At 38.3% G+C, this 17409-nt stretch overlaps 1 protein-coding gene across 1 annotated transcript in view; it reads left to right on the plus strand.

Annotated features, from left to right (window-relative positions):
• Positions 1-17409, plus strand: part of CCDC192 (coiled-coil domain containing 192) — a 309467-nt gene that overhangs the window by 145926 nt on the left and 146132 nt on the right. The window contains exons 4-5 of the mRNA XM_065546710.1: positions 8281-8412; positions 9264-9320. Coding sequence (XP_065402782.1) covers positions 8281-8412; positions 9264-9320 — 189 coding nt within the window. The remainder of the gene's footprint in view (positions 1-8280; positions 8413-9263; positions 9321-17409) is intronic.

Here is a 17409-nt window from a genome sequence, read left to right on the forward strand (position 1 = left end):
TCTAGCCTTGAGAGGTGTGAAAAATAAGTTTCTTGGTTTAGCCACCCAATCTATACTATATTTTGTTATAGTAGCTTGAAATGACTAAGACATCTATCTTCAAGTTTGGTGATTGTTTTATCTGCCAGTTTATATCTTCTATTGAACCCCTCTAGTGAATTTTTTCTTTTAGCCATTGTGCTTTTCAACTCCACAATTTCTATTTTTCTTTTTCTCCCTTCTTCTATTTCTCCTTCTTCTTCTTCTTCTTCTTCTTCTTCTTCCTCTTCCTCCTCCTCCTCCTCCTCTTCTTCTTCTTCTTCTTCTTCTTCCTCTTCCTCCTCCTCCTCCTCTTCTTCCTCTTCTTCTTCTTCTTCTTCCTCTCCTCCTCCTCCTCCTCCTCCTCTTCTTCTTCTTCTTCTTCTTCTTCTTCTTCTTCTTCTTCTTCTTCTTCTTCTTCTTCTTCTTCTTCTTCCTCTCCTCCTCCTCCTCCTCCTCATCTTTCTTCTTCTCCTTCTCCTTTTCTGCTTCTGCCTCTTTTTTGAGATAGGGTCACGCTCTGTCACCGAGGCTGGAGTGCAACAGCACAATCTCAGCTTACTGCAACCTCTACTGGGCTCAAGCAATCCTCCCATCTCAGCCTCCTACATAGCTGAGATTACAGCTGCATACCGCCACATCCAGCTAATTTTTTTTTTTTGTATATTTTATAGAGATGATGATATGGTTTGGTTGTGTCTCCACCCAAATTTCATCTTAAATTTTAGTTCCTATAATCCCCATGTGTCCTTGGAGGCCCCCTGTGGTAGGTAATTGAATCATGGGAGTGGTTAATCCCACACTGCTGTTCTCATGATAGTGAGTGAGTTCTCACGAGATCTGATGGTTTTATAAGGGGCTTTTCCTCCTTTTCCTTGGCACTTCTTGCTGCTGCCATGTGAAGAAGGACATATTTGCTTCCCCTTCCACAATAACTGTGTTTCCTGAGGCCTCCCAGTCATGTTGAACTGTGAGTCAATGAAACCTCTTTCCTTTATAAATTGCCCAGTCTCAGGTATGTCTTTATTAGCAGCATGAGGATGGACTAATACAGACAGAATTTCACTTTTTTGCCCAGGTTTGTCTCAAATTCCTGAGCTCAAGCAATCCACCCAACTTGGCCTCCCAAAGTGCTGGAATTACAGGCATAAGCCACCACTCCCAGCATTACTTGGTTCCTTCTTATAATCTCTGTCTCCTTATGTATATTCTCAACTTGCTCATACTTTGTTCTCCTGATTTTCCTTACTTCTTTGCCCATGGTTTCTTTCACCTCTTCGAACATATTTATTTGTCCAGTAAGTCTGGAATTTGCTCTCTAGGCTTCCTGAAGAATGGTTTCTGTCTGTGTCTTCTTTTTCTTATGAATCGGCCGTACTTTACCTTGTAAGATTTATAATATTTTGCTGAGAATTTAACATTTTATATATTATAATGTCATAATTCTAGAAATCAGATTCTTCTCCTACCCCAAGGTTTGGTGTTGCTGCCTGTTGAAGACTGCTGTCATCCATTTGTTCAATGACTTTTTCAACTAATGTTGCAAAGACTATATTCCTTATCATGTATGGTCACTGAAGTCTCTATTCCAATATTTCTGCAGCCAGTGACCTGACAGGAATTTCCTTGTATTCCAGTATCTTTCTTCATCAAGCATTTCTCTGGAAGCTGAAAGAGTCCTGCTACACTCCAGAGTTCTGAAATAATTGATTCTGACAGTTCTTGCCAGTTCAGTAATTATTTTTGTGAAAGGACCAATTCCTAGAACTTATTTTGTCATCTGCTGTGATGTGCAAATCATTTTATTAAGTGTTACTTAAATATAATTCCAAAATATATCAGTACCCTTTCTTGACTGCAACAATATGGTACAATAGATATAGTTTATCTTCCTTTGACTTTTAATATATTGCAATAACTTTATAGTGTTCTTTTATTGGACAGTGGAGTAAATATTGAAAGTTGAATTTTCTGAGTAGATTTGCAGAGCTTCAAATTTATATGTGACAATTGTTACCTCGCTGTACACAATTTTTCAGATGAATGTTGTTCATTCTGTTTAAATGATCTCCTCCTTCCAAACTTGTTAGGACCACGGGTGGAGGGAACAGAGTCCTGGTCTTCACAAGGTATCATATGTAGAATATTAGCTTCCCAACATCATGTAAACTATATATTTCAGCAAAGGTGGCTAATTACAATATATAGAAATTGGTCATTTAAAGAATGGATGCATTTCTACTTTCTTTTTTGTAAGCAAATACATGAAACTAAATTAGGCTGAGCTTTCTTTTTCTATGCTCTTTCAAGAAAGGTAGTCTCTAAAAACAAGAAGTTTTTATTAATAAACAAACATTTAAAAAGCAATAAAAAGGAAGTTATGCCCAAGTTTCTCAGAATTTAAAAAATTCAACTCTGATATCTTGCAGTTGTTAACTTGAATTTCCTTATTTATGTTGATACCTTGTTTCCTATCCCATAATTAAATGTGAGTTTAGGCAGAATGCCTAAGTGAATCCCAAATTGAGAATTATACTTTAAAAAGCTTTAAAACCCCTATCAAGACAATGAAGTAAATTTAAGATGGCAGCTAACATCTTGTGATTAAGCAGTAGAGCACAATCTTTTTCACAGAGCTTAAATTTTTTAAAAAAAATCTCAGATGTGTAACTTATTTCAGTCTCATTTCTCCTTTTTCCTTCTGGATTATCAGGTGTGTTTGATAGGCCATTTGCAGTGGGGATGGGGTATATCAATTGTCCTATGTTGATAAACAATTTCACCATTATATAATAGAATCCAATAGTAAATTATTAGTTCTTGCTACAACTTGTCTGTGTAAGGAGGAAAAAATAACATCCCTTTATCTTGCTTTTGTGAAGTGATGTTACATATGAGAATTAAGACTCACAGTTTAAAAGTTAATAAATGGAATAATCTTAGCAAAGATTGCTCCTGGCCAATTAGACTGTATCTTATTATACATTTTGACAGAATTCCTCATCCATCCTTCTGGGGAATTTGCAACCTAATCTGAACATATATGACTGGATAACTATCCTACTAAGATACAACAAGGTAGCATAGTAAAGTCCTATTATTCAAAAGAATAAAACTGCACCCCTTTCTTTCACAGTACACAAAAACTAACTCAAGATGGATTAAAGATTTAAATGTTCAACCTCAAACTATAAGAATCCTAGAAGAAAGCCTAGGAAGTACCATTCTGGACATTGGCCTTGGGAAAGAATTTATGACTAAGCTCTCAAAAACAACTGCAACAACAACAGAAATTGAAAAGTGGGTCCTAATTAAGCTAAAGAGCTTCTGTACCACAAAAGAAACTATTAACAATGTAAACAGATGACCTACAGGGTAGGAGAATAAATCTTCAAACTATGCATTTAACGTAGGTCTAATATTCAGAATCTACAAGAAACTTAAACATTTCAATAAGTGAAAAATTAAAAAAATTAAAAAGTGGGCAAAGGACATGAACAGACACTTCTCAAAAGAAGATATGCAGCAGCCAACAAACGTATGAAAAAGCGCCCCACATCACTAATCATCAGAGAAACACAAATCAAAACCACAATGTGGTACCATCTCGCACAAGTCAGAGTGGCCATTATTAAAAAGACAATAACAAGTGGTGGCGAAGCTGCTGAGAAAAGGGAACACTTGTACAATGTTGGTAGGAATGTAAATTAGTTCAGCCACTAATTTAGAAAGCAGTTTGAAGATTTTTTCAAAGAATTAAAATAAAACTATCATTTAACCCACCAATCTGATTACTGGGTGTATACTCAAAGGAAAATAAATTGTTCTACCAAAAAGACATATTAACTTCATCGCAGCACTACTCACAATAACAAGACATCGAATCAACCTAGGTGCCCATCAACAGTGGATTGAATAAAGAAAATGTTGTGCAAATACACCTGGAATACTACACAGCCATAAAAAGAATGAAATCATCATCACGGATGCAGCTGGAGGCCATTACCCTAAGCAAATTAATACAGAAAGAGAAAAACAAACACTGCATGTTCTCACTTATAAGTGGGAGCTCAGCACTGGGTACACATGGACACGAAGATGGGACCAAAAGGCACTGGGGACTACTAGAGGTGGGAGGTGAGGAAGAGGACCAAGGGCTGAAAAACTACCTGTTGGGTACTATGCTCACTACCTGGATGATGGAACCATTCATACCCCAAACCTCAGCATCATGCAATACACCCATGTAACAAATATGTACATACACTTTCTGAATCTAAAAAAAAAAGTTGAAATTATTTTAAAAATCCTATTATAGGCACCAAGGTTATAGAGTCAGTGAGTTGTGGAATTAAGACTAAAGCATTAGGTATCCTGATTCTAAGTCAACATTTCTTAGAATTAAGCTGAACCTGAGCTAAATATATCTGAGTTAAAGAGATATTCAGTAAGAAACTTATTACAAAAGGAGAGGAAATAAGGGGTTAGTGTCTGTATAAAAGGAAGCAAGATGGTGGGTTAGAGAGAATTCTAAGATATTAGAAAAAAATTCCTGTAAGTATATAAATTAAGATCCTGAGAAATATTGCTGAAGTCCATATGGTAAGGAAAAAAAACATCACAGGCCTCATTGTGACAGGCAGTCTGAGTTAGGATTTGGATATGATATAAAACCAGGAATGGAGGCAGACAAATGAGGGCCAAAATCTAACCTCTTCTTATTAGCTTTGGAATCTTACACAAGTTAATTCACCACTAAAGCGTTTAGTTTCTCAATCTTTTTGATGATGATAACAAAAATATAAAGAAAATTGCTGATAGGGTTTTGAGCAATGACGTAAGGTAACATTTATATAAGTAGCACCCAGCAGAATGCCTAGTATACTATATCTACCAAACATATGTTAGTTTCTGCTGTTTTTCATAAACTTTTCTTACTCGTGGTCAAGAACATGGAATCTTGATACCAAACAGCATATCCGTAGAATACTTTTGGCAACAGGTAATAGAAAACTCAACTCCTTAAACAATAAAGGAATTTATTGACTCACTAAGTGCAAGTTGCAGGGTAGGGTGTGCTTCAAGACTGGTTAATAAAGCACTTCAATAATGTCATCAAGAACCTAAGATTTTTCTGTTGTTTACTCTTCCTTTCTGAGTATGCCTGGTTTCCTGATGTCTGTAGGATGGCTGTAGTAGCATTCGCGTCTGGTCGGTGACAGAGGGTGCTTCTCCAAATCACTCTCCAATTCTGTGCAGTGTGAGTAACCCAAATTAGGTCACATCTCCTTATACGATAACTGTTGCTACAGGAAAGCCAAGCTATGATTAGTTTATGCTTTGATTCCTGAACCAATCAACAGCAAAGAGGATAGAATTGTCATGATAACCAGGGCCTATTTTGGAGCTGGGGTCAAATTTGAGTGTAGGGAGTCAAATCTGATGTCCACTACTAAAAAGTTGAATTCCAGAATTTACTTGCTATATCCTTTGATAAGTCATATAATTTTGTTGAAACTCAACTTCTTTATCTGCAAAATGGGAGCTATAATAGAATGAACCTTTAGGATGTTTTGAAGATAAATTGAGATACTAAAATAAATTTGAAAACAAAAGGCTCTGCAGACTGTCTGACATGTAGTAAGTACCCAAGAAATGTTAACTACTATTAATATTATTTATTCACCTATATAGTTTTGCATTATATAATAGCTATTTTTAAATGATCTGACTTTCTGGCTAAAGTATGAGTTTTTTGAGGATATGAACGACATTGTTTTCATTTTTTAATCTACAAATTCTTACATATAATAAATGTCCAACTTATTTCTTTAACAAATGAGTGAATAAATGATGTCTTTTGAGTGAACAAATAGAGGCTTTCAAACAATAGAAGCTAGAGTTAAAAGAAAGACAATAAAATGGTAACGATGGATCACGTAACAAACAGAATATGGGAATAAAATGGACCCGACTGAGAGAGACTATACATGAGAAAAAAATAATTCCAGACATAGAGGGAGATTTCTCTGAACATTAGAGTGGTTATAGGAAATGAACAAATCAAATATGGTTTGAGTTCAGGGTATGCAGCTCATAAAGATTATGATGTCTTCAGATATTTTGTTTTTGTTTTACAATTTGATAAATAGGCTGGGCACAGTGGCTTACACCTGTAACCCTAGTACTCTGGGAGGCCGAGGCGGGCAGATCACTTGAGCTCAGGAGGTCGAGACCAGCCTGGGCAACATGGTGAAAACCCATCTCAAAAATACAAAGCATTAGCCAGGCATGGTGGTGTGAGCCTGTAGTCCCACCTACTCAGGAGGATGAGGTGGGAGGACCCCCTGAGCCCAAGAGGCGAAGGTTGCAGTGAGCAGAGATCGTGCCATTGCATTCCAACTTAGGTGACAAGGTGAGACTCTCTCTCACACACACACACACACACACACACACACACAAAATTGATAAATATTTAGATAAAACCCAGAAAAACACCTACTGTGATCTAGAGAGGCAGAAGAATAATTATAATAAGAGCTGCTAGGTGCTTGATATGTTCCAGGTATTGTTCTAAATGTTTCTGTTGTTTAAACTCATGTAATCCTTAAAAGCAACCCATGAGATAAGTAGTATTCTTTTCATCCCCATCGCTATTTACAGATTAAAAAACTCAAGCCCAGGTAGGTTGAGTAACTTGCTGAGATCACACAGATAGCAAACAGCAAAATTGAGTTTTTTTTGTTTTTTTTTTTTCTTTTAAAGACGGAGTCTCACTCTGTTCCCCAGGCTGGAGTGCAATGGTGTGATGTTGGCTCACTGCAACCTCTGCCTCCTGGATTCAAGCGATTCTCCTGCCTCGGCCTCCCTAGTAGCTGGGACTACAGGCACCTGTCACCATGCCTGGCTAATTTTTGTACAAAACTGAGATTTTTTTTTTTTTACCTAAAGAATAAAGACACAAGACTCCTTGGCTTTAACCATCACACTATACTGTGTCTCTAATAAAATAGAAGGGTTGGCAGAGAAGCCAGACTGCAATCCCAAACCACCATGGACTCAGGAGTTAAACACGTGTTAGTGATCATGAGGAGCACCTCTGGTCTCCAAGGCCACCACGAGCCAAAAGGCATGGCCAGCAGTTTGTAACATGTGTGTTCCCTCTAACCCTTATTTTGCACTTTCTCAATCTGCGGCACGTAACACAATGGCTGTGGAGGGGGCAACTGAACAAACATTTGTCCGGTGAATGAGTGTGTGGCTGGATAGTTTGGTGCCGGTGTGTATGATGTGCTCACAGTATATATGATACGCCAGTATGTATGATGGGCCAGTATAGAGAACATGCTTATTTCCTTGGCAGACTGAATTCTTCGTGCTTCCACATTTGATACATTGTCTTTAAAAATCTAAGGACAATTAAGTTTTTTCAAGATGAGACAACTTGCCTTGCAACAACATTCAGAGTAATGCAAAAGAAATGTAGAGATAATCCATGCTTCAGAGAGTACCCTGGGAGTTGAGTTGCAGTGAATACAGACTTGTATGTCCCTTTCCAGGGAGTCTTTCAGGATTGTTGCTGAACTGTACAGAAAAAGCACAATAGCTGTCAGAATGAAAGGAGAAGTTAGTACAGGCGCTCTCCAAGGGAATTAGAGACTAAGGACTATCAAACTACCACTTTCCTCAAGAGGAATCTACAAACAGTCAAACAAAGACAAAGTCATTGCTAGGAATTTTTTGGTTGTGGCTTAGCATAGATCTGCCTTTGATCAGATTTTAACTTGAAATTCCTGCATATACCCCAGTTCCATGCACCCTGCCGCTTCTGTGGCGAACATTCAGGAGAGTCAGAACTCCCACTCTTTCTAGATAGCTGTAGCCGCCTAAGAGTTAAGTTTCAAGGACCATATATAAATCACAATACAAGTTTCAAATTCAGCTGTACAAATAAAGTGCAATCTTGAAACCCAGTAAAGATGAGTGTTGAGATCTTTGCACTAGAAATTTCACTATTTCTAGTATTTCTATATTCTCCGTTGTAACTCGGTGATTTCATCTCTTGTTCAGAAAGATCTTAGTTATAAACAATAAATAAAATCAATTTTTTCCTTCTTTCTCTATGCTAATTTATCATTTATGAGGAATGCTCCAGAAGCTGTTTTCATATTTAATAGATACTGGTGGAAAATAAATTATTTCTAAGTTGAATTTTTAAAACATCACTGTACTTACATACTCTTATAAAGAAAATATCTTTAGCTTTCAGTCTCTGAAGGAACAAAGTCAAAACTGCTTGAACAAGTATCCCGGCTGGAGGAAAAACTGGAGGCTGTGGACCACAAGGAAGCCAGTGGGGAACCATATGAAAAAATGGTTCTTGTGAAAAACCAGGTATGTTGTAGAACAACGTCATCTTTATTTTAATAGTTACCTAATTTTATATGAACTGATAATCCTGGAAAACCATTTCAGTCTGGATTAAAAGTTCATATTTTTAAGTTCACAATGGTAAATAACAATATTTGTATTTGCTAAAAGTAATTTTATTCCCTGATGAATATTGACATAAAATTTATTTTGGTAGTAGTAGTTTTAAAGTTTGTTTGATATGTATCCTTTTGAATAATATTAGCTGAATATTCTATTTATTTTATAAATGGTATTGACTGCACAAATTTCTCTTAGTTGTCAACGTTGGAGTGTTTCTTTCTGTGCAGTAAAACAAGAGGATCATAACATTTGGTATATGTTTCTTAATCAATTACTTTATAAGAAATGATTAATCTCTGAATATCTGAGTGTTAAAATATATATCATTATATAAATTTAGCTCTTGTTAAGTCCAAAGGGTTTGCATCTGCTCTTGGAATATATGAATACACTCTCATGTGAAGGCATATATATATATGTATATATATATGCAATATATATGATATACATATCATATATATATGATATAGGGGCATTTGCATTAACCATAGCATGTCAAGCTAACATTATCTTACTCAGGCATATCCTAGTTCTTAATATATTTGTGTGTTTTTATTTTGGACTCTTTCATAAAATGGAAGAGAAATAGGAATGGTGGGATGATTTCTCCAATGACGATTTTCAAAACCTGTAGCTGAAATAATGCTGCCATTCACAAGATTTGAAAACTGATACACATTTATGTCTGCAATAGGTTGAGTATGTAAAAGAAAGCGTTACACACTTAGTTTCTAAACTTGTCTCCTTTTCAGTGCATCCAGAAATTGCAAGCTGAAGTAAAAGCTTCCCAGGAGCAACTTACAGCCCAGGTAAGTGTTTGCCTCCTTTTTTCATCCCTTTATTTACGTCATTGTTAGCTTGGAAATGAACAGAAACTGGAAAGAAGTTATAAATGAGTTTTGCCTGGTGCAAACCAAATCACAAGGCTAAAAATGAGTAGTTCTACTGAGTCTACACAGCTTTTCATACCTAAAATTCTGATTTTTGTGGACGACAAAAATTCCAAACTGAGCTCTTATATATAATCAGATGGCCTAATCAGGTGTTATCATGAGAAGAGAACTGCAGGGCAGAAAGATGAAGAAGCCAGCCTAGTTGGGTGAGTAGGTGGAAGTGGAGAGATGTGGTAATTATTGACCCATCAGATAAAGGTCTAGAGAAGTGCTTCTTAAACTTTACTGTATGTAAGAATCACCTGATAGCTTCTTAAAACAAATTACTCAGATTCTGTTTCCCGCACGCCTAGGGTGGGGCCTGGGAATTTGCACTTTTGGATGATTCTAGATTCAGACAATGCTGATGCTGCCAGTCTTCAGGACACACGTTAAGTAACGTCGTTTTTTATACATACATATATATATTACATATATTTAATATATATTATAATATATATTATGTTTACGTATAAATATATATATTCACTCTGCCCCAGCCTTGTGATTTTAGGCAAGTGACTATATAAACCAATCAGAGTGCATAGTTGCCCATTTTCTCCTGCAAGTACTCACCTGAGACAGACTCCATGAATTTCTATGGCAAATTTCATTTACACACTAGCCTATGTTTGCTCAGAGAACATGTGAGCATCTCCTGCCACCATGCCCTGTGTGTCTGTGACCATAAATCTGTCACCCTGACACTATTCCTTCCCAAGGATCTGAACAACAAATGCCTTAGACATCTCCTCAAAGACTTGATTGCCATCCTTTTGGACATCTTTTTCATCCACATCTTGGCTGCTATGGAATGATTTCTTGATTAAAGACGCTGACCAATCACGTTAATGACCAACCTTAACTACACCAGGTTCCTCAGATAGACCTGAGACCTATGAGGTTGCCCTCCAAAAGACTGCAAGATAATACATTCTGGTGACAATTCCTTTGGGGTTTGGAATGAACTGACTTGGGTAAAATATTGGTAATTGTCCCCATTTTTGGGCTGGAGAAGAGAAAAGCTAATCTGCTGTGGCAGTTAGCAGAGCTTGTAACTCTAAATTCAGAATCTTTTTGGGGCTTGTATGCTCAATTATCCAATATTGAAAATGACTAAGGCTTGCATTTGTAGCACTGTGACACATTTAGACAGAAATATGTCTCATTAACCAGTATTTTGTTGCAGATGCCTTTCCCCTGGTCTCCCCCTGAGGGTGCCAGATAATGACTATTGTCAGAGGATGTTCCGTCATGACAATTTGATACCCACAGTCATTCACATGGAAGGGGCTTTTAGCTCAAGAGTTTATATGGAGGGCAAATGTATTCACTAAGCCTCAGATATTAGCTTCCAGCATCTCTTTGTGAAAAACAGATGAAAAAATCATAGCTCCTGGTGCCTTAGAGAAATTCCTATGGTGTCTCCTTTAATTGACTAGTTACTATGGTTGCTATTCCTGTACCATGCTGTTACTACTTGAGGCTTGTCTGAACTAGGATTGCTTCCCTGTATTAGGGCATTGATACCAATGACTGAGATTTCTCATATGTAATTGTCCAACATTCAGGTTTCAATATAGCAGTGTATTCATCAAGGTTTTGCTTCAATATGTCAAGAAAAACTTAAATGAAAACAGTATTAACAATAGTATTTATTGAAAGTGGATTATGTATTTTCTATGTGGAAGATATTTCACGTATCTATTTTAAGTCTCAACACAAGCCAACAAGGTAGTCATTAATTTTCAGAAAGAAAATGGAATCTTAAAAAGATTAGATCACTCGTCACACTCTGAAACCCATGATTTTGCTATTACAACTTGCTGTCTCTCCAAATTATATTCTCTATGTGCCATTTGAGGTATCAAATGGTGTTTATCAAGGCTCTATCTCCAACCTCCTTTTCTCTTTCTGTTCACTTTTGGTGATTCAGCAGTTCATAATGCTTCAACTCTCACTCCCATGCAAACAAACTGCCTTCTCCCACAGCAAGTTCCTTCTATCTTAAGCCTCCCCTGATTAGAGATCCGTAGTGTTTTAATGAGCATTTCTCAGAACATTGTCCCTGAAAAAAACATTCCATAGGATACTAAGAGGTATTCTGAAAAAAAAAAAAATAATAAACAACAAAAGTTAGGAAAGAGTGTTGGAAGCAAAGTTAAATGGGTTTATTTCCTGCAAGAGTTATCCATGTACAAACAATCTCCAAGAACAGGCTGTTGTCTGTCATTTTTCCAGAAGAGTTTGATTATGAATGGTGATTTGTAACATCCAGGTTTAGAGATGGCTGGTATATGGCATCAGATTGAAGTACTCTAGTTCTTAAATACGACCTGAATATCTTGCTGACACCTCAGGCTAAGCATATACAAAGCCAAGTTTATCATCTTCTGTTATTATCTCTTAAATACGTTTCTCTATTCGTATCCCCCAGCCATGGTGGATAATATCACACTACTGGTTTTTTTTCTAGATTCAAACTACAAAGCAGTTTTAAAATCCTACCTCTCTCTGCCTCTGTCCTACTTTGGTTAGTTGTCAGGCCCTGAGTATGTTTGTACAAGTTATCTCACTTTCATGTCTTCTATTCCATTATACTGCCACCTCTCTAGCTCTTTCTGATCGTCTTATATTTTAATTATTGTAACTGTCCCCAAATTGTTAACATTTGTGAGTGAATTCAGAGCCTCCCACAACCTCACTCCCCGTTGCAAAGTAGTCCACTTGCTCTGACGCCATCAAGCCCTATTGGCAGAGAAGAGAGAGGATAAAAATCTGTGTGTAGAGATTTGGAGTGGGTGCAGAAAACTAAACAGAGCAAAAGTATATCACTCACAGGGTGAATGTGATCTGCTGGAGGGGCAGAGAAGAGAAAGGGGATTAAAAAACCAGGGTGGTAGGAATGGAACACTGAAGATGGGGTGAGGGTTCTTCTGGAATAAGAGATGAGAGTTCTGAGGATGCTGAAGATTAGGAAATAATTTGAAGTATTAATAAGAGTTGCCTGGCAAAATATATACTCGAACCCCTTTAAGTGAGAGTCCCATGAAAAATCTGAAATTTCTGTTTGAGGTGTGCCTCCTTAATGTAACACCTGTGGGACTTGACCTCTATAATAGTCTCCTGGTTTCTGTACCTCCATCCTGAGTGAAGTTTCCAAAGCTAGTCCCTGCCCCTCATCTTCTCTTCTCCCTCACTCCCCTCTCTCTGCCTTACACTGAGCCTACTAGTAGAATGGAGCTGCTGTCTTTCTTTACACATCCAGTATTATTTGATGTTCTGTGATTTTTCTCACAATATACTCTTAAACTGGAATATCCTTCTCTCTTCTCTTCATTCAAGTAACTCTTTTCTGTCCTTGCAAGACTCAAGTTAGGCACCAACTTCTCCCTTAGTCCCCAGATTACTTTCTGTGGGTCCTCACAGCCTCCTTTAGATACATCTATTTGAGCTGTTAAAATAAACATTTTAGGCAAATTAAATTTAACAGAGTTCATTTGAGCAAAGAATGATGCCTGAATTGGGTAGAAATCAGAACCAGAAGAGGTTGAGAGAGCTCCATCCAGCAGCATGGGTAGCAAGCTTTTATAGGCGAAACACAGAAGCAAAGTAAACACATTATCTGTTGGCTACCTAAGTTAGGTATTTGCCTTATTTGGGTGTGGTTGGATCGGTTGGGTGCCTGTGATTGGCTGAAGCTCAGCTGTTTGTGATTGGCTGAAACCCAACTATCTGTTACAAAAAATATACTCCTAAGTTAGGTTTCAGTTTGTTAAGTAGGAACTCAAAATAGGGAGAGAACCTCAGGCCAGTGGCCTCCCGCTGGTTTAACAGAGCTCAATATACTATACTTTGTTGACATTATCTGTTTGTATATCCATCCCCCCACTAGACTCCAGGGACATTGAAGGCAGCACTAAGAATGTGTCTCTGAATGCACTACACTAAGTACAGGGCTGGGTGCATTGTAGCTACTCAATACATTTTGCCGAATTGCATTGAATTTTACTCTGATCATGTCATTTCCTTCGTTCCAAAGCCTTGAGTGAGACAATGCTTGTCCATTATCCCAGAATAAAGTCTAACCTCCTGACCATGGTGTTTATCATGCTGACTGGGGGACCTGACCTCCTTTCCTGCCTCATCTCCATCTCCAGCTGCGACCCCCAAGTGCACCCTGCATCCCTGCCCTAGCAGCTTTGCTTGTAGTTCCTTGCTACCCTGAATACCTGTTCCTGCCATTGATTTTGCCAGACTTTCCCCACTCTTTATCAAGACTTTTTTTTCCAGGAAGTTCTCCCTGTCTATCAATCCAGAAGTAATCTCTCCTTCTTTGGTGCATTCACAGCACCTCTCTGTGCCTCTTTACAGTCATTTTTCACACTATGCCCCACAAGAGAATAATCTGATGTGGCCTCTTTTTCAAGACTGCAGTTTCCTGAGGAAATACGTCTGTTTATCTTTATGACTCCCACAGTGTCTGGCTCAATGTCTTGTACAGATTTTATTGAAACGATTGTTAAAATGGCTAAAAAAAAATAAAATTATTTTGGCATCTGTGGGAGCATCCTTTATATATCAGGGAAAATCACTTTATGAAAAAGGATTGTATTCCGTGAAGATGTCAATATCACATCAGACATTAATTTAATGAGGCTGACACTTTCAAGATATAACATGCAAGTGACAAAAGGTAAGGATCTCTTAGAGGGGAAACAGAAGGGAAAAAATAGCAGAGAAAGAAAACACAGTTTCTGGAAATTTCTATTTCATGTGAAATAAAAAGAGTTTCTAAAGGAAACATGGTCTTAACATGAAAATTAACAACGTAGTATCTAGGCTTGCTTTTATTCAGAGTTCACTGCTCTAGAACTCAATAGTTGAATAATATTATTGTTTAATTAAATTGATAGCTATGAAATGGAGAGGAAATGAAAGCCTTAACATTTCAGAGTTATCATTTGCTAATACTTTGAAGATTAAAATCTCATCCCATTAAATTTACAGTGCCTAGTCACAACTTATACTTCTAAAGAAATTCTTAAGGGTTGCCCCTCCCAGTGCACATGTGGGCACCCAGCCTGAGCCACCACTGGGCTAAGCTGCCCTGGGCATCTTTATCACTCCCTCCGGTGATTACTTATCCGCTTAATGACCTACATGGGATAAAACAAATATTTGAAGTGAATGTTTATATTTACTTAAAGATATCTGTTCATCTTAGGGCAATTTGAGTTAGGAAGAGGGATCTTAATAAAAAAATTCCTTTTAAAATTAATACCTTCCAAATTATGGAATCCATATGTTGCGTATGTTTAGTATTGGCAGGTATAAGTATGCTCAGCCCCATCTCTTCACTTCTTCATTGATGACCTGAATATCTGCACTACTCCAGATGTCTGCCTCCCCTCTTTACCTCCATTTCAATGGCCATCCCATGTCTCAGTTTCCAGCCACCCACAAGACCTGACAAGGGCCAAAAGCTCTATAATATTCAATGGGCTTATTGCAAAATGGAAATCTGGGTAATTGGGTGGTAGGCACCCAAGTGTGATGTTATTCTCCATACCGTCCTGTATGTTTGATACATTTCATAATAAACTAAATAGTTAAAAACATCCAGATGAAGGAATCCTTCAAATGAATCATACAGCATGCTTGAAAGTGTAGGACAGATGAGTGAATTTTGGAAACCAGAAGATCCTGAACCACAGTCCCAAGGATCCACTGAGGCCTGAAAGCTCAGGGTGAAGAACTCAGGGCATGGGAGGCACCCAGGACAGGGGTCTCCCAAAATGCTGGTTTACCTTCCTTTCCTCCTCTAAAGAAGCTGTAAACTGCCATTTTACTTTCTAAATTAAGAATCTACAAGAGCGGACTGCTCCCTCCTAGAATTCCAGGCCCTCTGCTAATTGACTTGTTCCTACCATAACAGAGGACATGGCCTGTTTCCTTGGGTTTGGTTCTGTTTTGTTTTGCTACCTAAGCAGCCACTGACACACCTTTGGCAATAATACCCAGATATTCTTTACAATTGCATCTCTCCCTTTATGTGCAATCTTCCAGGGCCGGTCATTCAAAGAACTCCATCAGCTACTAGCTGAGGAGTAGACATGTGCCAACTGGACTCTTTCTCCAGGGACTCAGCACATTAAATTCAGGTGAGGAAAGAGAGAGAAAACAGATGGAGCTGGTACATTCTACCAGGGATGCCCAGGCATCATGGTGAAGTAGCTTATGCTGCTTGAACCAGAACTGTCCTAGATCCTCTCCATTTCTGAATCTGTTTCCTATTGATTTTAGGAGCTACCCACAAACCCTCCAGTAAATTCTCTTTTTCTGTAAGCTAGCCAGAATCAGAGTCAGTTGTTTATAACTGAGAACCCATCATTCTTCTTTTATCCCAGTGGTTCTCAAAATGTGGCTCCTGGACCAGAAACATTAGCATCACCAGGGACTTTGAAATGCAGATTTTGAGGACTAACCCCATTCTGCTAAAATCAGAAATTCTGGGAAAAGGATGCAGAGTTTTAAAGTCCTGTAGGTGATTGTGATGGTGGCAAGATCTGAGTTGCACTGCACTGTCCAGTGAAGCCCCTAGCACTTCCAGCATAGACCCCTACTTTCTGACCAGGACATCGTCCCCGACCAGCATCTCACAGATGAAGCTGGCCTCACAGGCCTCATGCTCTTTGTGCTGAGATACTTCTCCAGCCTGGTTCCTAGTGCAGTGCCGGGGATTGAGACTTGGAGACACGCTGCAGCACACAATACGTGTCTGTTCAACTGATGAGTCAAATGAGAATGATCTTCCTGCCCTCCCTTTCCCAACCCCACACTTCTATGTGCTCTAGAAGCATCACTTCATTCCTGAGGCTTGTCATGACTAATTCTACTGTACAGTGACAGCAGTTAATCACACCTTAGAGTCACATAACAATATACAGCTTCCTAAATGCTCCCACCCACATCGTGTCATTCATATTTCACAATAATCCTATGTAGTAGATATCACTCCCCTTCCTCGATCAGAAGAAGAAAGTGAGAGTCAAAGACACAAAGAGCCCCGCTCACAGTAAATAGCTGGTATGTAGCACAGCAGACGTGCATGTAGATATTCTGACTGTAAAGCTCCTGTTTTTAAAGCTGAATTTCACTTCCAAGTCAGGATTTTTGCTGCATATATATGCCAATGCACTTTAGTGTTTAACTTTAGTGTTAAAAGATCATGTGGCAGACTCAGACCACATGGCAGAGTTAATCAGTGGTTATAATAGAATTCTACCTGTGCCAATGAGGAATGGGGAAATTCCTTTCCTGTGGGCCATTCTCTTAGGGCCACATGTACATTAGTCTAAATGGAAAATTCCTCAGTGATTATTTATGAACAGAACCAGGTGGTACTGAATGATTGCACTGAGATCAATCTGGGGAATATTTTTGTTGCATGTGTTCATTACATTAAAATGAGCCCCTCTCTGTATCCCACCTTCCTTGGTTAGATTATCTGCACTGGATGAGCATTTAGCCCTTCATTTTAACCCTTTATGTGCTTACCCCATGGCCCATCTTTCCCATGCTGAGTCTGGAAAGGTTGAATATCATAGAAGAATAGCAGAAGCTTTCAAATTCCATTAGTGGGTGTTGCTGCCAAGCTTCTCTGTGCGCTCAGAAGAGGAAGGGTTCTGAGCTCTCTTCACATCAGCAGGTTGATCCTAACCTAGATAGAATCAGCACTCTCTGAACTATGATCCACTGACAGATCCTGCCCAGTTAGATGTGGTTAAGAAGCTAATCTCTTACACATTGAGGTAATATTCAAAGTGACACTTTGGAGCCCCACCAGGATATTATCTTTTCCTTTCCCCATAAAATAGCCAATGCACAATAAATTGCTCTAGAAGCCGCTAATTAGTCATTGGGTTTACTAGTGAGGACACACGGAGGGGCAGGGACCTAAAGT

Source organism: Macaca fascicularis, chromosome 6, assembly GCF_037993035.2.
Source record: "Macaca fascicularis isolate 582-1 chromosome 6, T2T-MFA8v1.1".
Lineage (NCBI taxonomy): Eukaryota > Metazoa > Chordata > Mammalia > Primates > Cercopithecidae > Macaca > Macaca fascicularis.